At 41.0% G+C, this 23,059-nt stretch overlaps 1 protein-coding gene across 7 annotated transcripts in view; it reads right to left on the bottom strand.

Moving 5' to 3' along the window:
* Positions 1–23,059, bottom strand: part of LOC112983592 (leukemia inhibitory factor receptor-like) — a 143,127-nt gene that overhangs the window by 9,156 nt on the left and 110,912 nt on the right. For all 7 annotated transcript variants that reach the window (XM_064502084.1, XM_064502083.1, XM_064502087.1 and 4 more), the window contains 14 exons: positions 21,711–21,862; positions 19,401–19,564; positions 17,935–18,109; positions 17,324–17,593; positions 15,065–15,194; positions 13,016–13,179; positions 11,437–11,582; positions 8,923–9,088; positions 8,699–8,769; positions 8,063–8,276; positions 5,447–5,626; positions 3,693–3,794; positions 1,758–1,925; positions 922–1,083 (listed from right to left, as the gene is read on the bottom strand). In XM_064502084.1, coding sequence (XP_064358154.1) covers positions 922–1,083; positions 1,758–1,925; positions 3,693–3,794; positions 5,447–5,626; positions 8,063–8,276; positions 8,699–8,769; positions 8,923–9,088; positions 11,437–11,582; positions 13,016–13,179; positions 15,065–15,194; positions 17,324–17,593; positions 17,935–18,109; positions 19,401–19,564; positions 21,711–21,862 — 2,264 coding nt within the window. The remainder of the gene's footprint in view (positions 1–921; positions 1,084–1,757; positions 1,926–3,692; positions 3,795–5,446; positions 5,627–8,062; positions 8,277–8,698; positions 8,770–8,922; positions 9,089–11,436; positions 11,583–13,015; positions 13,180–15,064; positions 15,195–17,323; positions 17,594–17,934; positions 18,110–19,400; positions 19,565–21,710; positions 21,863–23,059) is intronic.

Here is a 23,059-nt window from a genome sequence, read left to right as displayed (position 1 = left end):
AGAAACTCATCTAACAGTGGTCTACAGTGACCTATACCATATACTTCCCCTTTGCAGGAAGGGGAAAAGTCCATCTGTAAAAGAGCTGATTCAGGGATAACTGCAGAAATCGACAGATATTTCTCTCCGATTGCTTAATTGAGAAGAGCTCCATATGCAACACAAGAATGATTGCCACGTAAGTTCTGTTCTCAGTAAGCGCTAGAATTACACTTCCAGGTTACTTGAGCTGGCAAAATCTCTGGTAACGGCTCTTACAGGGCAACAACTCATTGCACAAACTGCACTGCCTTTTATCTGGTTTACAATGCTTCTAATCCCCAGAGTTTACTCTGATACGTTCCCACTGTCTGGCTCCACTGATGTTAAGTGCCTCAGGTTTGATTTTTTTAAATATATTCGTTGCACCCCGATGCTTATTCTTCCCTCTACATGAAATACTTTTTAAAAATTTCTCATCCCCCAAAGCTGATCTCTTTCTGTAACTGTCTTTCTGGGTTTGCTTCTGTCACGGGATTGATAAAGCTGAAATCAAAGCAGAGAGGCATCTGTTTATAATTCTGAAACTGGTAAATATTTCCATAATGCCTTTCTTCCCACCATTTATTAGCAGATATTCATCATGGGAAAATTGACAAAAATAACTAGCTGCTTCAAAAAGGCTAAGACTCCACCATGTCTAGGAGTAGTTTGAGAGTTATTTTTCTTGCATTCATTACCATGAACTATACAGTAGCTATAACAGGAATGTTTTTTCACAGCAATTTTTATATTTAAAAATAAACAGCTAAATAAATTAAAATAAAAAGTAGGCTATAGGCCCAAACTACTTGAAGGGACCAGACAAAATAATCTCATCTTTATATATATTGTACAGCCCCTGTGCTAAAGAATATTAATAAACAGGGATATTCAACTTACAATCCTCCTTTGTCACCACGTAGAGGCTATTTGGAGGGCTCATCCCACCAGCAGTGTAGGCTTGTAGATCCAGCTGGTAGCTTGTTTTGCCTTGAAGATCAAGTATTCTCAAAGACTTCTTTGTTAAGTCAGTGATATTCTTAACTTTAAGTTCTGGATTCCCTGTTTGTTTGTAAGAAGTAAGAAGAGAATACATTGTAAGAAGGGATTCTCAGAAACAGCCTCGGCATAAGCAAGAATTTCTTAAAATCAGCATATTAAGCCTGCAAAACAGTCTTTGGAAAGGAAAGAAACAGAGAATCCCAGGAATGCTGCTTAGCCGCGCAGCAGCAAACAATATAGTGTGCATGTTGCTGCCGCAGACTGTTTTTTACACTCAGGTTTCTCCTATTACGTTAATGAGCTGGGCTTCAGTTCTCTACAGACGTGTCCTTACGGGATGGGTACTGGAGGAATATACTCCATGAAATACAGACACGTAACTTCGTACCCATCATCTAGCCGGTGAGTCTGAACACAGGGCAGTGTGTCACACTGTCACTTAGTCACTGCACAGCTTTATGGCCTTGGCGAGTCAGCGCTTTCTCCGACTTTTGCCTTATATTAAAGAATAACTGTGCTACCAACACAAAGAGCTGATCTTCCAAATGCCTTTGTCACAAATCAGGGGCCAATTCTGTCACTGAGTAATGCAACCGAACTATAATTAAAACATCCTTTTTTTTTCTTTTTTTTTTCTTTTTTTTTCTTTTTTTTTCCCCCCAAAGTGAAATTAAACTACTGGGGAATAAAAAAAGACTTGAACAGGGAAGTGGCAATCTACAGATTTCACTTACCTGATTCTGAAAGCCTAGGCTTTAAAGCATCTTTTTCACCTTTTGCAAAGGAAAGCCGATATCCCTCTAGAAACCCCTGACAATCCTCAATAGGAATGTCTTCCCATTTTACCAATATTGAATCTGAAGATGTTTCTTCTACGGTAAAGTTTGGTGCACGTTTTGGAGCTGTAGGGAGAATTATAAAGGAGAAAGTAAGAAACCACACTATCATTACATGCTGAATCCATATGAGTCTTGCATCAATTTTATTTTGGAGCTAGTATGTTCGGCTTTTTCCTGAATACTCTTCTCTCACTCTAGAGGACATGTAAAAAAACTGAGAAGGTGATCCTACAAAGTGATCAGTATGTCTGTCTCCTTATCAGTAATTACTGCAGTACTATCTACCACTAGAAGCTGAATGAAAAACATTTCCTTAAACAGCCTTTTTGCAGACACATGTGTGATATACCCGCGTTCCTGCAACAAACCCAGAAAGTTTGCATAAACATTCAGAGCATGCAAACTGAAGTGTTTATTTTTTTAAGGCCTTAACTCTGTGACTACACTACTTGTATTCAAATTAAACAAAGTTCTCATTCCTATCAAGGAAATCTAGCTCAGCTTAAAAGAATTAGTCTTTGCTGGCATTGCAAATCCTCATTCCTATCTCTGGACCCCACTGAAAGTATCACAGCAGACATTGTGTACGGTCACATAACAGGACATCGACTGATGTTGGTCACCAATCTGTGACTATCTACCAAACCTGACTCATGTTTAAGAATGCATCTATTTTGTCTTGATGGCTATCCGTCCAAGGCAAATATGAAGTTTTAGAATAAATCTCTGCTCTCCAGCAAAGTGAATACATTTCCCAATTCCTAATAAGCTTCTTTTCAGTATTCAATGGATCCCCACCCCCAATTCTTTATTCTTTTATCTTTAAACCTTCTAATTCTTTTAAGAACCCATATGAGAAACCTTCCAAGAGACTGTTCAAGATTTTTAAAGAGATGCAAATGGCTAAAAGTTAAGTTTTTGGTAAAATTGCCCTAATCTCATTGTCAGTCCTAACAATCAAATACACAAGGATATTTCCACGGGCTCAGATTATGCGATCAGCTTAGTTTTCCAAGCAAATTATTCCAGCAAAAACGCATTAAATTTGCAAGTGAAATGGTCTAAGAAGTGCATTTAATCAGCAACATTGTGGACATATCTTAGATTTGCTGAGCAGTACCACACGTGCTCAGAAGTCTACTTTGACTTGACAGATCAAGACAAGTTCCTTCCTTTCCTGGGGAAGTGATCCCATCCCTGCAGTTCAAATTATGCCTGTGCCTCCAACTCTGCAACATCGTTATTTTCAGAGCGAGCTTCTGCGACACCCTACACCACCAAGCAAGCTGGGGGACACAGGGATAGCGTGTGCCGAGAACTGAAAGGGGCTGCTTTCATATAACCACCCGGTGCACGGTTTGAACTGCAAACGTGCTACTATCGACATCTGAGATTACGCACAAACCAGGCTGGCGGTTCAGCAGGGGCGGTGACGGGGATGCAAAGCATGTGCGTCTCTGTGTTTGTGTACATGTGCGTGGGGGGGAGAGAAAGCAAGCACGCCCCACACGTTTATAACTTCCAAACTGAACAGCCACATCTGTTCTTAAGAAAAAGCAGGGCAATCCATAAAAGCATTTTCAAGTCAATAGCACAGCACTTTGTATTTGAAGCAAGAGCACTGAAAAAAAAGAAAAGGTGTGGTACAGAAATTTAAAGCTTACTGGATCTAAGAAGAGAACTATATTGCAGATGTATATGAAGAAATTGCAGAAGTCAATGGTGCTATAAGGGGATTCTGTTCTTACTCTTCTTCTGCTAACATTGAACTAAAAATAGGCACAGTTTAAATTCACTTTGTAATGATTCTGAATGATAAAGTACACTTACGCAGCTCTTTCATATACCCAGTTATGTTCTTCAGTAACTGATATCCACTGGATTTGCAGCCATATAGTGAAAAGTTGTATCGCACGCCAGGTCTAAACAGTGCTGCAAGAGAAAATCACTGTTAAGAAGATTTGCTTAGGATTTTAGCTTTCAGATGATGCACACACATAAGTACACATTAAAAAAATCAGAAAGTCTTAGACCACAGTGGTAGGTATCAATATCATCCCTATTTATAATTCCTATAAAAGCTATGCCATGAGACACAGTTTAGAGGCAGTAAAAAACCAAAAATCTAGCTCTCAGAGCAATTTCAGTCCTAAACAAATAGAAGAGAAAACAGTCTACTGGAATTGCATTAAATTGCTCTTTTCCACAAGGAAACACAAACTGTGAAGTTACAGAAACAATCCCTTTTGTTGCCTCCCACGGCACCTACATAGATCCTGCTTACTCAGAAGTACAAATGCATCTTTAAAATACACAGGCTTACTACAGACACAGCGCAAACGTAATTCAGAGAACTCTCAAAAGTGATACTGGAGCACTTCAACAACGAAATCCAGGTCTGAATTCCAACCATATAAAATGGATATTCATCAAACCTCCCTTTTCTGTGTCTTTGATGGAGGCCTAGGTGTTTGGTATTGGAGCTGACAAATAATTTACCACTTTCTGCGATTTCCTCAAGTCAAAGGTGTACAATATTTTCAAATCGGTCCCCTGCCCTTTTTTTTCCCCCTAAACAGGATGCCACTGTGACCCACTAGAGCAGTCAAGTGTGTTTTCGCAAGAGCTCAGCTCCAGCCTGAAAGATCTTCTTTGCAGGATTAAGCACAGAGTTGAATTCACTAGTTTAAGCCCAGCCCTAGCAGTCTGGTAGCTGCCACAATCTGCTGCAAGAAACATCCCAGCAAAGAGCTCAGAAGTAGACCAGTGCATCCTAGGACAAACACAGTATTGTCTGCTTAAAAAAAGCAAGCTACAGCCAATGCAAACAAAACCAGCATGGACAAGGTGTTGTAATTATATTAAGAACCACATATTGCCTCCTGTCAAAATCCCCCCCCCCCCGCCCCCGCCATGTACCCAGCTCCAAGTTGTTTTCTCTGATGGAGACTTCACATACTAAACTCTTCTAAAAAGCAAATAAATACCCTTTTTAGGGAACGGAGAAAAATCCTACATCTTTCTTGAGTCCTCTCTTTCCTCTTCTGTTCCTACTAGTCCCACCACAGCTGAGTTTCATTTCCCTGATCTGCCCACCAGCATCTAGAGACCTGGAATGTGCCCTGTTCCAGGAAATTTCAATTGCTGACAGCAAGCCAACACATGGAGGTCACACTTAAAAATATCTGCCTCATGTAAAAACAACAGATAAGTCTCCCCTCCATCCCAAGCAGCACAGTTTATGTTTAGCATCTGAATAAAATTCAAAACTCTAGATTAACCATTATGCATTAGGAAGTTTTAGGAAGTTTAGGGCTGAATGAGGAAGTTTTAGGTGTAGTTGGTAATTTCAAAATAGTTAATGAAATAGGATGATAACAGTTAAATCAAGACTGAATATTTGGATTTGGCAGAGCAGCATAAGAAATCAAAATAAACACAACACCAAGAAGAGGTTCATTTATACACACAACCGCACAGGAACACAATAACCTTTGATCTGTAGTGTTGGTAATGTTCTCATTCCACTTGCTGTTCAACCTCTGAATCAGAAAGACTCACAAAACCTCTCATTTCTGACTTACCAGATTTTATCACTGCCTCTGTTGTATTTGAAGGAAATTTCTGCCAGTCCACACTACAGGGCTCAGACCCGGATGAATGACACCATTTTACGATGTAGCCGCAGGTCACGTTGGGGTAAGAATTCCAGGAAATATAAATTCCGGTCCCCAGCGCAACGGCCCGCTCCGTTCTGACATCGTCTACAACAAAGACGACACAAAAACCTGTCAGAGAGCAGACACTTATCTGCGCTATGAGAAAGCCTTCCAGCCACAGCGCACAGGCTTTGCGAGCTGCAGTCATTTCTAAGAGCGAGGAGCGCGCTCCCGGGGCTGTGAAATTCGAGGCAGTGCATTCGGCTGTGCTTTCCGAAGCGCTGGAAATCAGACGTAGCCTGCAGCAAATCCCACAGCCAGGCTGGAGTAGGATGACGAGAAGTGCCGCAGCTCAGGACTGCCTAAGAAAGCACATTTTCAAGGTAAGCATTTATAGCAGATGTCAGGTTCAAATCTGACTTGACACCAGTTTGGCAGGAGCCTCCAGCTACAAATTCCTCCTGTCATTCCACCTAAGAGTTTGCTTTGTATTTCTTTCAAAGTGTCTCTCGCCCTACCACAGACAACAATTTTTCACGGAGAATCAACAGCAAAAGACAAGTCCCCAGCGAACTCTGTGGAGACTCCAGAACACCAAGGGTAAAAAATAAAAAAAAAATAAAAAAAACCCTCTGCTTTGCCTTCAGTTCATTTTTTAATTTCTGGTTATTAAAGATTTAGCTGCCCTTGAACTCATGAGATTGGGGAATGACATCTCATTCCAGCAGTTTCCCTCTACGGCTGTCCGTCAGGAGGGGTCCTGCAGAGCTCATGGATGTCTTCCAAAGGCCACTACAGCAGCTGTGAGCCCCAGGACAGATCTCCAAAAACAGTCTCAGGGTTTCAGTTTTTCTTTTTTCAATGTTCTCATTTATGCTCCCCTATTGAGTCAATTATTTCATGTCATTAAAGCCCTAAACCACGGGAGGCTGAAGGGAAAGGGCAGTTTTTAAGAAGCAGTGCTGTGAAAACTTTACTCTCACAGACATGCTGTGAAAGTTGAAGGACTGCATAATTCTAAACATTTTTTATATATACACTGAAGTTTTTAATCCTTTTCTAGTTTGCTCGTGGCAAGAAAGACACATATGGTTAAACAAAGACAAGCCAAACTCCAGAAGTACTTCAATACTTTCCCCCCCTAAAACTATTACGCATCCAGTGAAACCACATTTCTATGATGCTGGAAGAGATCATACTTCTAATTAAGCTGCTTTAGTTTTCCTATTTACAGGAAAGACTTCCTATGGACAGTGAGCACATACTCTCTAAAAATGCTTAAGTACACCACGCTAAATATTATCTCCTGAGCCAGAAGACAGGAGCTTCACCCAGGACAGTAATGAGCAGTATTCTGCCCTTTTTGATGTATTTCTACTACTTTAGATTGCAGCTATAAATAACTATCAGCACTCCGGTATTACATACTGCAGCAGTGGAGCCTGTGACAGCCAGATTATATGCCCCTGACTCTCTGCAGAGCACTTTTCAGAGACAGTGACAGATGAATTAAGGCAGAGTATCCTCTGTTTGTGTTTTCAGTTTTCACAAAACCTCATTAGCAGATCGTGAGCTTCAGAGCCATTGCTCTTACGGACATCAGAAGTACTCACAGACCGTACACAGGAAGCAGCCAGAAAAGACTGTTTGGGTAGAAATGTCATGCAGTTCAGTGAATGAGTCACGTTTCATGACTGCAGTCAGTGACTCAGATAATTCCTATACCAACTTGGGAGCAAATCTTCTACGAGTTCAAGTTGGGTAATACCAAAGGGAACCTCAGACTTCCAAGAGCTCTTTCCAAGTGAAAGCTGTAAATAACTTGCAAAGCTCCAGCGGCCATCATCTGTCCCACACCACAAACCCGTATTAGAGAGACCTCCACCACTTCCAGAATCTAGTTCCCTTTTCACTCGATCTGTAAAAGCATTTTCATGAAAATCATCATCTGTCTCAGCTACATCACTTCACAGAAGCCCACAGCAAGAGTGACAGTGTTTTAACTGGAAAGCTGAAGTCCACTTTCTTTTCAAACCCCAGCTTCTAGCACAAGGAGGCAAATGCTTTTCCAATAGCCCAAATAATATTTACGTAATATAAATACTATAGAGAGCTCAGAATCACTGAACTGACAATTCCCCACTTAAAAAGGCACACAACATGCCCTCGCAACCTTATTCTGATTCTCTTCAGCATATACCACATTTCAGCATCTCAACAAGAACGCACAGAAACAAATCGAGCTCCCTAAATGTCAAGAGATCAATCAGTGTCAATGACATAGTTTCATCCTTGTTATTCCCAGGAAGTCTCCAGAAAAGTGCAACATAGCTGCAGACACTGCACACTATCAGCCATGGAGAGCACAATTACTTGGTGAGACACTGCACCAAAAGCAAAGCAGCGCAGGTAGATTTGGGTGGGATAAACCCTCCAAGCCAAAGCAAACAAAGCATGCATCATCTTATTTTTCAATAAACAAGTTTGCCCAGATATTCCCCAAGCTGGGACAGGGCTTAGACCTCTGCTGTGAGCACTCACCGCTTGGCAGTTCCACGCTCGTTATCTTCGAAGGAGGAGACGAGCCTGCGTGATTTTTGGCTACAACACTAATTACACAATCGTTTTTTCCAAGCTTTATCTCAGTACTGTTTGAGGGTTCAGTGACTTCTTTATACTCCAGCGGTGTATCTAGCAGGTAGCATGACACTTCATGAGACACTATTTTTCCATTGGCTTCAGAAAGGGACAATGGCTATAAAGCAGTCAAAGAGTGCATTAAAAACAAAATGGAAAAAACAGAGGAAGACAGGATTATATGAATCTAACACATAGGACTACTAGGCAAAAAAGACAGCTACTCGAGTGTGATTTTGGGAATTAATATCTAAGTTCCTAAGGTTTTATTTTTTACCTAGGACACATTAAAAATTTAATTCTTCATGTGAAATTCTTCTCAAATCAAAGTTTTCAAATAATACTTCTTTTTAAATATAAAAATTCCATAATATTCCCATTTTGGGAAAAATATTTGTCTTAAGGAATGATTCTAAAAAGAGTTAAGAAAAGTAATCTTATTTACTGACTATGCACTTCACACATTTATAAGCGTGTAAGAATATTATTTTCATAGAGTTAGATTACATAATGTTTTAAAACTTTAAGTTTCCTGTCTACCTTCCAAAAGATTTTTAGACTTCTTCCAGAAGGACTTCTCTCTCTCCAGACATCTGGTCCTCTTGCAGGAGCTAAGAAAAAAAGAGATTTTTTTTTTTTCCTGAGCTGCATAAGAGACAATTTAATATCTGTCAATCAAAAAGTTAGCTTCCCTTCCTGTAACTTTTAAAATATATGGCTTCACAAGTTTAACATTTTATCATCAAAGAACTGAATAGACTTACGGGCTTCCAGCGTTGTGTGTTCCTCTACCCTGCTCCAATCACTCCATCTCCAGAAGTGCTCAGCAGCTGAACAGCGCACCCTGAACTGGTATTTGGTATAGGGGTGCAGTGCACTCAGCTGAGCTGTGTAAGTCGAGAATTTTCCACCAGGCATGGAGACGTTGTGCTGTTAAAAATTTATAAAATTTGACGTGATTTTTTTTTCTCCTAGACTATGCTGAAAGTCAACACCTAAAAAGGTGACATTTTTCCTAAAATATGTGCATGGAAACACACTGAAGACGGTCCGTCTGAGCAAGATACTTACCATAGTCTTCTTAGTAGTCCTGTTTCTCTCGAAGGACAGTATGTAAGTCTTACCCAAGTGATCTCTATTCACGTCTGCTTTACGGCAGTAGTCACTCTTGTTATTCTTAAAATGGTGCAAGTCTAGGGAGTATTTCAGTTTCATGACTACTAAAGAAACTCTAAGCCTTGGGAATATTTTTTATTGTATCTAATTATAACACACGTGCATCACAGCTGCCAAGAACTGGACTCCAAGCAACTTTAAGCTGCAACTAATTGCACATTTCTGAAGCCAAATAACAACTTGAAAAATACCAAAGAGCCAAAAGTCTCTCACATGGATGGAAAAGCTTCGGAAAACATCCCCCAAATGCCATCTAAAAACCCATAACTACCTCACAGCAACTTCTTTATCACAGAGAACTCTAGGAGGGGTTTTTTTTTTTTTTTTAAAGCAACCAGGGACAATATAATGCTGCAAAAGCTTTTATAAAGTTATGTGCTATGTTTCAAAAGCATCTGTAAGGATGGAGGGCTCTTATATAGCTGCAGTGAAGCAAATCGCTGTGGCAGTGTGAGACCTCACCATCTCCCACCGCCCCAGACTACTGAACCAGTAGCAGAGTTCACAAGCACGTATGTGCCTCAAACTTCATCCTGTGCGACTCAGGCTAGGCAGAGCCATGCAATCCCACCTTTGCTGGCAATTTAAGTTAACTGAGCTGGGGGCCGATGACTCGTCGGTGTTCGCTCTCGCTACTGATTGCTCCAGGAGCAGTAACTGCTGGGAGCAGACAAATGCAAACTGTGGATGATAACATCTCAAACTACCACACCAAAATCCAACACAGCTCATCTGTCAGAGCTGTTCTTTACATCTAAAAGCCAATTCCTTCTCCTGTTAATTCCCGAGATAGCTATGATTTTCTTTGCAGTAACTAATATCTGAGTACTAACTTAACATATTTGATTACAGAGAAAATGTAAGACCTAACACACTCTGTAAGTGCTCTGATAGCATTTTAAAAACCACTCTGTATAGAGCATGCATTAACTACCGCCCTATTATTTTAGGGACAATATATCTAATGATCACCTTCAGTCTCAGCTGCATCACTTCTGTGGCTGGACTGATGTTATTCCAGGCTTTTCCTGGTAGGCAGCTAACAGTAAGTGAGTAACAGAACACTTGTTAAGATCAAACCGAGAAACAAGCGTTCTAAAAAGCAACCCCTAAGGTCAATGCATTCAAATTACAAATTCGGGCTATGTTCTGTGCCCTGAGAGTGGGTACTGCAGCGTGAGCCTCGCTGAGCTGGTCAGAGATACACCACCTGAGCGTGCCATCACAGAGCCTGGGGGCAGACCCTGGGCCAGCTGAACGTGCAGTTCTGCCATCGGGCTTCCCCAGTGAAACGGATCGCCCACGCACTAAGTTGGGCAATAAGGAAGAAGAGGATATATTCCCACCACCTACACTCAGCATCTGATGCTGGTGTCTAAATTAGTACCCTAAGCTCCTTTGACAGTCAGCAGAGTAAATATGCAGCTCCAGTCAGTGACGCAGAGCACCGAGGCAGCTAGAAGCCCGCATGCTGGAAACCTGAACTCCACCCAGAAATACTGTCTTCTCTCCAGATGCCGAAGTCTTCATCGGGATTGCCTACTCATACGTCCAGTGGGAGAATCCTTCCCTATCCTGTCTCTACACCACTGACACACGAGCAGGTTTAGCAGCTCCGCCTTACAGCCACATGCATGTCAACTGCTCACAGCGAGCAGCTGCAATGTTCTCTGAGGGAAAAAAAGAAATCAACTACAGATTGCAAGAGGCAATGAGAAACTACCACCGTGGAAGCATGCAGAGCAGCAGCACATCATGGGAACTAGTATGTGTTAGTACAGCTTGTATCATGAAGGACAAAGCATAAGAACTGTTACCTAAAGGGTCAGTATAAAACACCATGCACCTTCTCAATGCACCAAATAATATGGTTGCTAAATTGGCTTTCCTCTGAATTGTTTAAAACCAACCAAACAAAACAAAGCAGGCAACAATAGATTACAACTCTTCTTGATATTAGTAGATGGACTTCTAGTCATTACTGCATTAATCATTTAGTAAGATGATCAGAATGAAGCTATTAAAAGAATGTTAAGTGTTATTAGTTCAGTGAAAAAGATCAACATTTGAGCAAAACAAATTCCATTAAAAGCAATACTTACCAGTTTTTGCTCAGAGTGACCGCTGCTAATTTCAATTTGACACAGAAGCCGGATCTCAGTAAAGCTGCCATTTATATACCAACGCAGATGGACATTTGTAGAACTGTTCCCAGAAACAGTTAACTTTTCTGGAGTTTTTGGATGAACTTAAAAATTAAAGAAAAGAAAACCCCCTCAGTTCTAAGAAAAAAAAGTTAGCTCTGAAAAATCTGATTTTAAAAAGAGCCAAGCGAATAAGAAAGACAAATAAATTATCCGATTAGCAACTAGGACAGCTGGTACTATGAAGGCACCTGCAAGCAGCTTCCTTCCTGACGCACTTTTCAGTTATCAAACACAAACAGATTTGCTCAAGGCTGAGTGTTAACTGGCATAACAGCATGTGTGATAAGAAGTTGGCGACTCACAAAAACATTCCACCTCCTACTGATTTTATAAAAAAGGTGCAATTACCTGGAACACGAGCAATTTCAGAGGACCCCAGTGATACATGAAACTAACCCAATCTTGTTCACCATGAACTTTTTAACTTAGGACTTACTATCTGCAGACTCAGAAGGGCAGGACTCCTGAACAACCTCTTCCTCCCCAAAACTCTCTTTATGCAATGTTTTAATACTGATTGTAGCTATTAGAGCAAAAAACTCAACTGCTAGAATTGGCCCAGTTACCTTTAAGGAAAGGCATGCTCTTTGTTGGGAATTAACTGTACAGTGAGGGAAACAAAGGAAAGGAATCAAATAGGAAAGAGCAGTCATACCTACTGGGTGTAAAACAGCCCACTCTATAATTAACAGAAAAAAATTATGCTTCTCTAGGACCTGTCTATTGACCCTGATAGTTCTAATCTCAGTTGTAATTAGGAAATGGACAAAAAATGCAGTTTCTTGAAGAAAAATCCAGTGTTTCAGAGAGAATGACTAAATACTGAAACCATTAGGAACCCCTGAATCCACAGCTGTGTTTGTCTGTGGAGGCTGACACAGAAGGGCAGGGGAAGAAGGGAATATGTACCAGAAGGGTAGTCATCTTCTCCCTTTCCTCATTTATACTGGGGGTCTAATAAAAGATATTACTTCCTTGAACAGACCATGAGAGCAGAGGATCATGGCTGCAATAGCACTGCTATTACCTTTTAGTAGTGCTTTTTTAGGCTCCAAATCCTGCAAAAGTAAACTTGTAAGATCTTGCCCTATGAGCAGACACTGAAATATGGGGTCACTCACAGTTCATAAAGTTACACTTAAATTTTAATGATTGATGCTTACTGGAATATGAAGTAACATGTAAACAGCCATTGGCTAATCATTAGATCACAGTAGCATTTATCCCCACAGCACTGTATCCAATCTGGCAGCATGGCTGTGGAGACCTAGCATCTCCATGCAGACCTGTGTTTCGCCGCAAGTCATGTCCTAAGCTTTCTTTTCTTAAGTTCAAATTACTGAACAGCACAAAACACTGGTGACGACAAAGCAAAATAAGAGTAAGTATAGCATGTTACAGATCTTCTGACCTCAAACAAATGGTTAGCATGCAGTAAGTGTATCTTTCTGCCTTTGTAATTCTTAAGTCTTACCTCTCTGAGTTAAATCAACCAAAAGTGAGGACTCCGTTTGCCCAATAGGATTGGAGACGCCTAATGTGAAAATGTAGGTTTTTTGATCAGGCAGCACTGGGAAGCCACAGACACGCTCTCTGTTCATTTCATTTACTTCACAGGAAACGTTTTTACCAGATATTCTATGAAGTAAAGCAGGGGGAACAACAACTTAATTTTTGAATAAGACAATTTCTAGCAATAGTCAGCAATCTAGACTGAAAACACAGTAACGAGTGATGGGTTTACTGACACATGGCTTACAGAATGATTTGCTTGCAGAGGCAAATCTAACACCATAAAGCAGGTTAAAGTGGCATCAGTCATGACTTGCCCTGTTCTCACGTGAAACTCTCCTCTTCCACTAGCATAACATTTCCATCCTCTCACTTCTCAAAAGCCTGGAAAACAGGTAGGTCCTGTAAAACCACCTCACAAGTCACAACTAAGACTGATTTAAAGAAGTAACTTTGTTCAGATCACCATACATCTGCAGGTAAAGTATGTCATTAACTGCTTTCTGAACTAAGCAGATGGGTCATATATAACATCTTTCCATCAGCCCTATCAAATCTAAACTACATCTGTCACCTAGGATAGTTCCACTAGTCCCAGCCATTTCCAAATCAAAAGCAGGAAAGGTGGTCTGATAACAGCCAAGACCAGAGCCTTAGAGGCAAAAAACAAAGTGTGCATATATCTATATATACATACATGTGTGTTTGTGTGTGCATGTGTGTGTGTGCGTGCACACGTATACGTAAATTGTTTTAATTATAATCTGCATAAACCTCTCATGCAGTAGCACAGATTTAATTTCTTCCTTTGGGCATTCTTGCTGTATTCTAGCTGTGCTTTGAACTCTCTCCACATCATACTCCCCGTTTCAAAAGCTCAGTGTGGCCTGAAAACAAGGATGAGAACATTCACCCTGAAATGCATCATATCGATCTCCTCACAGTTCCGGGCTCAGCAAAGCAAGTCTGAATGATATCCTCACATTTATGATCTGAAAATGGACAGGCAGTGACTGGTCCTCCTCTCCTTTGAATACCTGCTCTGTTTCCCCCACCTCTTTGCACCCTAACAAATGACTTTTAGCAATAGCGTCCTGCTTTAGCAATAGCTCCATTCTCATTTGCTCCAACTTGCTTTAAAAGCCACCATTAAATTACATTTTCCCCCGGTTTGTGTGACTCAGGCCTCCTGGCTCTCTTCCCCAATTGTTCCTTTGGCATTATGGGGAAACCTCCTCACCATTGCAATTTTGTTCACCCCTCATCAACTTCTAATCACAACCACCAAAGAATACCATCTGCAAGTGCAATTCCAAAACGATGACTCTTCACTTTTAAGGCTGTACATGGCCTAGCATATAATATAAACCAGTGGGACACCAGCTTTCATTTCATTCTGCAGGTGGTGACAGTGTTATCTGTCCCTTTCAATATTTTCCAGGTAACCCATACTTTGCTTGTTCTGCACTACATAGTTCTTGATGCTGGGGGTTAGGGAATGGAAGTAGACTTATTTCTATTTTTCCCAATGCTCCCTAATAGCATTTGGGAAATGCTCCTTGGCCTGTCTCACAATTGTTTCTCAGTGAGTTTCTGTCATACAGAAGCTCAGTAAATGTCTGACAGATGATCTGACAGAGGTTGCATACAAAAAAATCAGTTAGTGACTCCCACCACCTCCCTGTAATCTCACACTGGTCTTATCCACCTGATGGCAAAAATCTGACACACTAAGTCCTTTATTTTGTTGAGAGTCTGTAACAGCATAAGTCTTTGGGAAAAAAACCATCTTTAACCTTCATTGCAACATTGCAAAACTAGACTGGGATTCTTTGAATTTGTTTTTGGACTTCAGTCCCATCTTTCACAAACTTTTGAAAAACATTTTAGGCTCTAAAGCTTGAGACTATCTCATTTAAATGAGAGGCAGGCATGGAGCAGTACGTCACAGGCAGCAGAGGATATATTCAAGTTCTATCTTTTTACTCTTTTCAATACCAAATTGTTTTACCTTTCCAATAAACTGTACTTCGTTCTTCGTTTTCCATATAGTCCACTGGGTCTGCCTGGTTTCCAGGTACATTTTATTATCAGAAAGTTGGATGTTTCACAGCTGAGGTTTTGGGGAGTATCAGGGGCATCTGTAGTATAAAAGGAAACCAGAAGAGTTAGCCAGCGTTCTCCCATCCCAGTGCGACAGTCAGGCTGCTGGCTTCCTCCGAGCATCACCATCAGCACGTGAGAGTTTTTCTGCTGGGTCTAGACTGTGTGCCTCACGAGTACATGGTAAAAGCTACTCTCCAACTATATAAATAATATGCTTCAAATTAAACACATGAATAACTCTTATGAGCCCCAACTGACTAACACTTGACTCCAGGCTTCTAAGTGGGTGGATAATCTGGTAAATCACATGCAAATACGTTCACAAGCTCCAGGCGCTAACCTAGAAGTGTTTTACTAAAACTGTGCCAAGACATTTCCAAAATTCTGAGCATCAGTTTAGCCGCTGAGCAATTTAGGAATGCTGTTGGCTGTGCATCACATTTTGTTATGTGCCGGCCCCACCGCTGCTTTGAATTCTCTAAGCAAGTCACGTCAAGGAAAAGTTCCCTTCAGCACAAATTCCCCCCTATGTTTGAAAGTTGAAGCAAGCCCTGTATATCTCTTTCTCTTCACCATTGCTTTGTATACACCCATCTTTCCTTTTCTTTTAAAGCTCGTCCTTCGATCCCAGACTACAGCACTGTTCACCGCCTTCCTGGAGAAGACGGGCAGTGCTCCCAGCAGACAGGGTAACCATGCTGATGTGAGGCTGTACACAGCCCTTCTTTCAAGACTCATACACTGTCCCCCAAAAGGTGGCATAATAATATCAAGTACCTGCACCAGAGAAGGAGCACTAACACAAGAGGCAGCAGTAGCTGGCTTAGTTCAAATTATGAGCAACTGGCCAAAAAGAGGAACACTTATTTTGCCAGACCTACGCTACCTAAGGTGGTGTGTACAGACATTTGGGGAACAGAAGACAGGGGAATTAAATGTTTCATTAACAAGAGCATCCTGACAAGACCTCTCCCTTCCCACTAACTAGGTACCACAAGAGGAAATACTGGCAGCAAACAGACTTCACCATATCCCAAATCTTCGAAAATTGCTGTATGGGAAAACCCTGTGTATGCTTCACTGTCCTCAATAGAATTGTAGCTACTTTCATTCACTGGCTTACATGGAGGGTGCTCCAATAAAAGCACACAAACAATGTAAAAACGGCACCTTACTGAGAATCCAAAAAAACCTGGATTCCTTTTTTCCTTTGCTATCACACGCTTAATATGCAAAGTCAGTGACAGGAGGTACAGGCTGGAATTGGAAACACAACTTCAAAATAAGCACAGTCTCTCTTCTCCCTTCCCTGACCCCCCCAGGGACCCTAAGTTCAAAGGTGGGTGTCTGTAATGCAAAACAGCTAATCCAATGGGCAGCTATTGGAATAAGGCAATTCTCTCCACCACTGCTGGGGGAAACACACAAAACTCTGCAGTGACCAATTATGGGAAAGAAGAACCAGATACCTCTTAAAACAAACTATTGAAAGTAACTATATCTGGAAGACATTTCTGAGGCTTGCAAGGTTACACAGAAATATACACAGTGATTCAGTATCTTAAACATTTTAAAGAAAATATTAAAAGAATGTTCAGAAGATTTTCCAGGAAATATGAATTGTCAACCGAGTTCCTTTGCAGTAATGAGCTCCCAGAGCTACTGCCCTGGATGAGGAACCGCTGCTGCTGCAAATCTAACTGTTTCATTGCTTTCATTTGACTGACTTGTAAATGAATGTTTTCACTCATAATTCTTGCTCTTACTCTTGCCTTTTCAAGGACCAAACTGGAATGGATGTTAACACAAAGTGATGGCAACTGAGGACAAATATTCAAATGCAATAAACCAGTAAGTATTCTGGACCGTAAAGCAGTGCCTTAGGAAGGGAGATCAAGGAGAGTAGCACTAGGCCAGGTTCTAAGAGAATCTCACAGCTGCTTTCACAGCTACCTCCCTGTCCTTCCAACCCCAGCATCTTCTCCAAGCGCTGGAGAGCGAAATCAGTCAAACATGTAAAGGAACACCACTAAAATCCTTGTTCATCCTCAAAAATCAAAGGCTAAGAAAAAACCGCCACAACAGCATCTCTTTCCTAGCAGAACCCCAAAAGTCTCAAAACCATTTTGATTTTCCTAAGGTTAGTAAATGTAATTATACTCACATCCTACAAACAAGACAGTTCCATCCATCTCATCTTGGGATAGCGTACATACTACATTTGTCCCACTGGTATCTGAAGCACTGGCATTTAGCACCCTGATTGCACTGCTCCGACTGCTCAGATGTATCAGTGGGTATATTTCTGGTCCGTAAGTCATCTGTTGTATCTGTTGACCTTCTTCATGGACACAACAAATCATCACATCTGAACCTACTGCCACCACAGTGTCCTGAGGAAAAACCCCGCTCCCATTGGGCTCCGTATCTTTTCCTACCAAAGAAGGAAGAGCAGAAAACAAACAAAAAGAAAACCCATGACCAGCTTGCTTTTATAAATTCAATATATGTAATAAACATGGTGTTTGCTTTTATAATTGCATCTGTGTAATAAACATGGTGCTGATCAGCTAAAATGTGACTCAGGAGTGCTTCAATGCATACAAATCTATGTTTACTAGGCTTCATTAACCTGCAATTGCATGTTATTCTTATTTCTCTAATTGGAACACCCTGAAAGCAACAGGCCATCACTGCCTACCACTCTTCCTCCTACTTCAGGCTGCTGTTCATAAAGCAGTCAAAGTCCATGTGGTGGAAAGGGAACAGACATACCAGGAACCTTTTCTACCAGGCTCCAGTCACTCCAATCCTTGTGGCCCACAAAGTCCGTGATATTAATGTAACAGCGAATCTTTGCATAGTGCGTTGTACACTCCAAAGGCATGTCCGATGTCCAGTTCCAAGAAAGGATGATGTTTTCATGCATCAGTTTTGAATGGTACGTTACCTACAAAGTTTCCCCCAAACAAAGAGAGAGTTTATAAACAGTTGTTACAAAGATACAGAATCTTGCAAGTGTCAACGGATGGGCAAATTAAGCATGGTAAATCATAAAATCCCAACAGTTGGGCAGACTATCCCATCTAACACTTGCAGTTGCTTTGTGAATTCACTTGGACAAGAGCCTAAGAGGCTAAACAGCCCACCAGCCAGGTAGACTATCAGCCAGAAATACCAGAGGGCAGATATTTGAGGGAGAGCAGGTAGCCTGCCAAACATTTCAAAAGGTATGTATTGCATCCCAGTACCCAGGGTGTCTCCCAGACACGGATACACTCTAACTTTTCCAAAATGAAGCTCTTCTAAATTTTATTCCTAGGTCACACATTTTATCTTTTCTCCATTCCCCAAACTTATAGAACAAAGTGACAAATTGGCTTGGTGAAACTGAGGCTGCCATTCTCCAAATACTGGTTTAATTCATGATATTGCATGGTGCCCTCAGGATATCAAGTGATGTATAAATCCTGTCTAACGACTTGCCACAAAATATAATCTATAGGAAAATAGCTTCTTTCATACAATGCAAGGTTAAGGAACCTAGTGGTTTACTAGTGAAAAAACAGTGAATTATTCTAAAGAACAATTCTAGGGTAACTTGAACTAGTACTTCTATTTATTTCAAAAAGATAATAAAACTTGAATACTCAATGTTATAACCAGTGACAGAAAGAAAGATTCACTTCATAAGAAAAAGCTATGTCTTCCATAAGTAATATTCAGAAGCATATTAATGTTTGATAGTTATTCATCACCACTCCTATATGTGTGATACTGCGTGAATAATAGCAATGACAGACTTTTTCCTACAAAGTTTTTAAAACACCAGCACTGAGGCACACCATGAAGGATAGTCTTCAAAAGTGCAGCAGAGAGCAAAGAGAAAAAAGCAAGCTGAACGCTCAGAATCCACCAAGTCCAGAGAGACTCTCGGAGGAATGAGGCAGAATTAATGGTGTAATATACCTGCCAAATTCATAAGCAAGTTCTAAATAAGAGAACTGTAATAGCTAAAAAAAAATTGCTGGGGCTCTGAGCAAGCATTGACAGTACAAGATACACTGTCCTCCCATAACTTCAAAACTTAACAGGAAGTTACCTTCTTGCATCATGACTACACTCAGAATCTGCAAAGCTCAATTTGCACCATCCTGAGCTTTCTTTAAATGGCCCCTCAAAATATTGGGGGGGGGGGGGTAACTTATATATACTTCTTATAATGAAAGAAAAGGACTTACTTGTGTTACTTTTTCCATTGTTTCTTTACGGAGTATCTCAATCTGCCAAAAAGCATCCAATCCATATGGGAAGACTGATCCATTATCACTCCACTTCAGATTTAATGTGGAAGTTGAAAAGTCAGGAGTTAAACTAAGGATGCGTGGAGGGAGCGGAACAAATGCTTGAAAAAGAGAGGGGGAAAAAAAGCCCATATTCAAGTCATTAGTCAGCAACACCAGCCCTACAGGTGTTTCACGGCCATATCTCTCTGCTCTGAACTGGCTGGTAGCCATACAAACATGTAGGTCAACCTCTGCAATTAGAACAAGATGGGCTCTGTCATTACTTGAATGGGAAGGTTCCCAGAAAAGCACAGGTGCTGATGAGTCACCAGGTAGCATTTTCTTCTAACATTTCAGCACGCAGATGTGTGAGTACTGATCACGAATATGACTCTTCATAATGCATTGCAAAGAAGACATCATATTACCTTTCAGAACCTTCATTCAATGCCACAGAGATAAAAGAAACAGGACTACAGTTTAAGTGTACATGGGAATACAATTAGGGAGGAGAAACTAAAAGCTGCCAAGGGGAGAAGGGGGTTTTGCAGACCAGCAGGAGAGAGTGAAGGAGGAAGGATGAGCCACAACAAAAGCAAGAGTATGGAGAAAGGAGAGCAAAAGCACATGGTGGAAGAAGCTCACATGAGGTTCTCAAGAGGAAGATGAGGAACATGATTTTAAGCTACCAGAAACATGAAAAGCATAACATAATGATGGTGACAGTACGGCGATACTATCTAAATAGAACTGTCTCTTCTATGAGTGGGTGGTAGTGAAGCAAGAGGCTGAGAACCCTGCAAAGGTTATGGCAGTTCAAGTAGATTTGGGTTGCTGCAGGATAAATCCTGTTTTTTCAGTGTGTGATTTATCCAGCTTGGGTACTAGCCAAGGGGAAGCTCTGAGAGCCTTCCAAGTGCTGAGCACAGTCAGCATGCTACCTGGGATAACCTGTGAGGAACCCAACAGGTCCATCCTGCCTGGAGTCAGCAAGACATCCACACATTTTTTAGCTGTGTTTTGTTAAAGTTTCTGACCTGCTCTCAGTTGAGGAGAAGACAATGGCAACTGAAAATGGAAGTGTGTGGATTCTGAAAATTAGGAAAGCTGAAAGCAAAAACCAAATTATGAGTAAATGTGGCAGATGGTGCCAATGTCATATTCAGCATGCAGCTGAACTTGCATGGTTCATAGAGTTGCCACTGGAAACTGAGAAGAACCAGAGAAGTTGAAACTGAAGAAAAAATAAGCTATCAACTAGTCCAACTTTTGTTTTAAGTTCTGCTTCTGCAGAGGATGCTCAGAAGCAGCTAGTGATGCTAAATCTGACAGATGGGGAAAGGGGAATTGGGACTGCACAGCATAATGCCAACAGCTAAAGCTATTGAAGCAGATTAAGTTTGCAGGAAGGGAGGAGAGGAGGAGATTGCTATAGTAAAACACAGCTATAAAGATGGAGAATGTGGAAGAGTGTGCAGTTGATTTAACTAAGGGCAGTGAGCACATGAGCAAACATACCAACTGGCATAAGGGGACATAGAAGACAAAACTCAGAGAAATTTCCTTAGAGCCAAATCAAGGCACAGAGCTATTAACGTGGTAGGAAGAGGTACAGTGTGGAAAAATCTGTCTAATTTATCAATGACTGCAGTATGAGGAGTTGCCTAATTCCCAAGCATAACTATATGCTCAATTTCATAAATGTTTGAACAAAAGGGGTGAGTTGGGTGTACACTACGACTATAAAGTCTCATTAGCCGTGACATACAATATAACTGCCTTTGAAATGTTACAAAGGAGTAGGAATAAGAACCTTCATTCTCTAGCAGTTCAGCATTTAAGAAGGCAGCACTGCCACTACGAATTTCATTCCACCTCTCCCAAAGCTAGTCCGACTACTTCATGCCCAGTGTAGTATGCTGTACTTCAGATTGGTAACTTGTTTGCAAAATCTTCCTAATTTTCAATAAGGAAAACAATGGCAAAGAATAATTAGGTGCATGCGATGGTGCTGAATTTTTTTTTCTTCCTTACATTTTGTCCTCAGTTTTTCTACTATGATTTATGGGTGGAGAGGTTTTCTTTTCTCTGAAGGGGGAGAAAAACAACCTACTGCACATGGATAGATGCATAGGGATTCTGCACATCAACATTTTACATTCAGGAATGCTGCCAAAGAAAACTGCAAGCACATACACTTCTGGAGCATGTTTTATCAGTGATAGGATAAAGGCCTTATGTACACATATAAAACCCGATACTTACAGATGTCTTTCTTGTGAATTGCAAATTTTTTGGTGGCAAAAGCAGCTTCATAAATGCTGTTTGTGGTTATTGTCACGGTGATGGAGCTCTCCGAGACTGGAATCTCTACTCTTCTCTCTCTAGTTTTAATACACACTGGAAGGGGGAGGTCACTGAAAAGAGAGAGAGGATTAAGCAGGTATTCCAGCTAATAGGAAGATAAGACATTCCCAGGACACTAGTATATCATGAATCCTCTGTAACATAACAAAGAAAGCTCTGTGTCAAGCCTGAGAAAGATTACGATTCCATGGGCTTTCGTTAATACCAGATTAACGAACATTCCCTCTTTTTTCAAGTCACTTTTATCATAGTGGTAGATGCTGCACTACTTGCATAATACAGCTACACAGTTGATAAGAGAACACTCAAAGTGAATAAACATGACTTTTTAAACCAAAAGACACATTTCTGAACCCAACAGTCACCACGGATCAGAATTTTAAAATAAGCAAAAGCCAGCAAACAAAACCCAACAGTACCCTCCCCCTCAAGTTTCCTGACTTCCTCTCCCTCCTTTTCTCTACAGAGTTATGGAATACGGATGCAATCAGTGGGTTCACACATCTGCCTCTGCATCAGAGAATAAATAAAACAAAATAAATTTTAGCTCCCTTCTGCTGCTCAGCTAGTAGAAAAGGATTAGGGGAGTGGGAGAGAGAACCGTTCACACAGTGCTCAGGGCAATGCGATCTGGTCTTTGTCTGGAGGCTGTAGATCCATATAGAAAACAGTAATGGAAGTCCCTTTGCTCATAGTCATTGATATGTAACTAGAAAGGAAAGTGCTTTGGAAAAATCCGTATCTTCCTCTTGGGGGAATGATGGGAGGAAGGAAAGGAAAGAGAACAATGCCAGACTTCCTGCGGAGGGACTATTACTCACTTAAGAACTGGAACAGGACCCTGGAACTCCTGTCTGTTGAAGTCAAGAGCTTGGGCTGAACTTTAAAGATTCATGCAAAAGGCTGCACTAGTAAAGGCTAGTGAAACTTGAGTGCTCAGAGAGGCTGCTCCTCCTCTGTTACAGAGATGCCATTAGAGGATGGGCAACTGAAACCCAAACTCTCTTTCCCTAAGGGATATCTGAGCTAAGCCAAGCTCTCAGTCTCTGTATTTCTGGGAACCAAGCCTGTTCTGCTTTGCTAAGGAGAAATAGCAACAGTTACCTGGTTATTCTTGTTTAGAGGGCAGAACCTCACAAACTCTGCACTCCAAAACTCGGCCTGCACTGTCACATATACATATATTTTGTATAGAGATGATAGCTGTCAACACAGGAGGAATAACTAAATACATAAAATCAAACACG

The sequence above is a fragment of the Dromaius novaehollandiae genome, chromosome Z (genome assembly GCF_036370855.1).
Source record: "Dromaius novaehollandiae isolate bDroNov1 chromosome Z, bDroNov1.hap1, whole genome shotgun sequence".
NCBI classification, from domain to species: domain Eukaryota; kingdom Metazoa; phylum Chordata; class Aves; order Casuariiformes; family Dromaiidae; genus Dromaius; species Dromaius novaehollandiae.
This window is presented reverse-complemented; position numbering and strand designations above follow the sequence as displayed.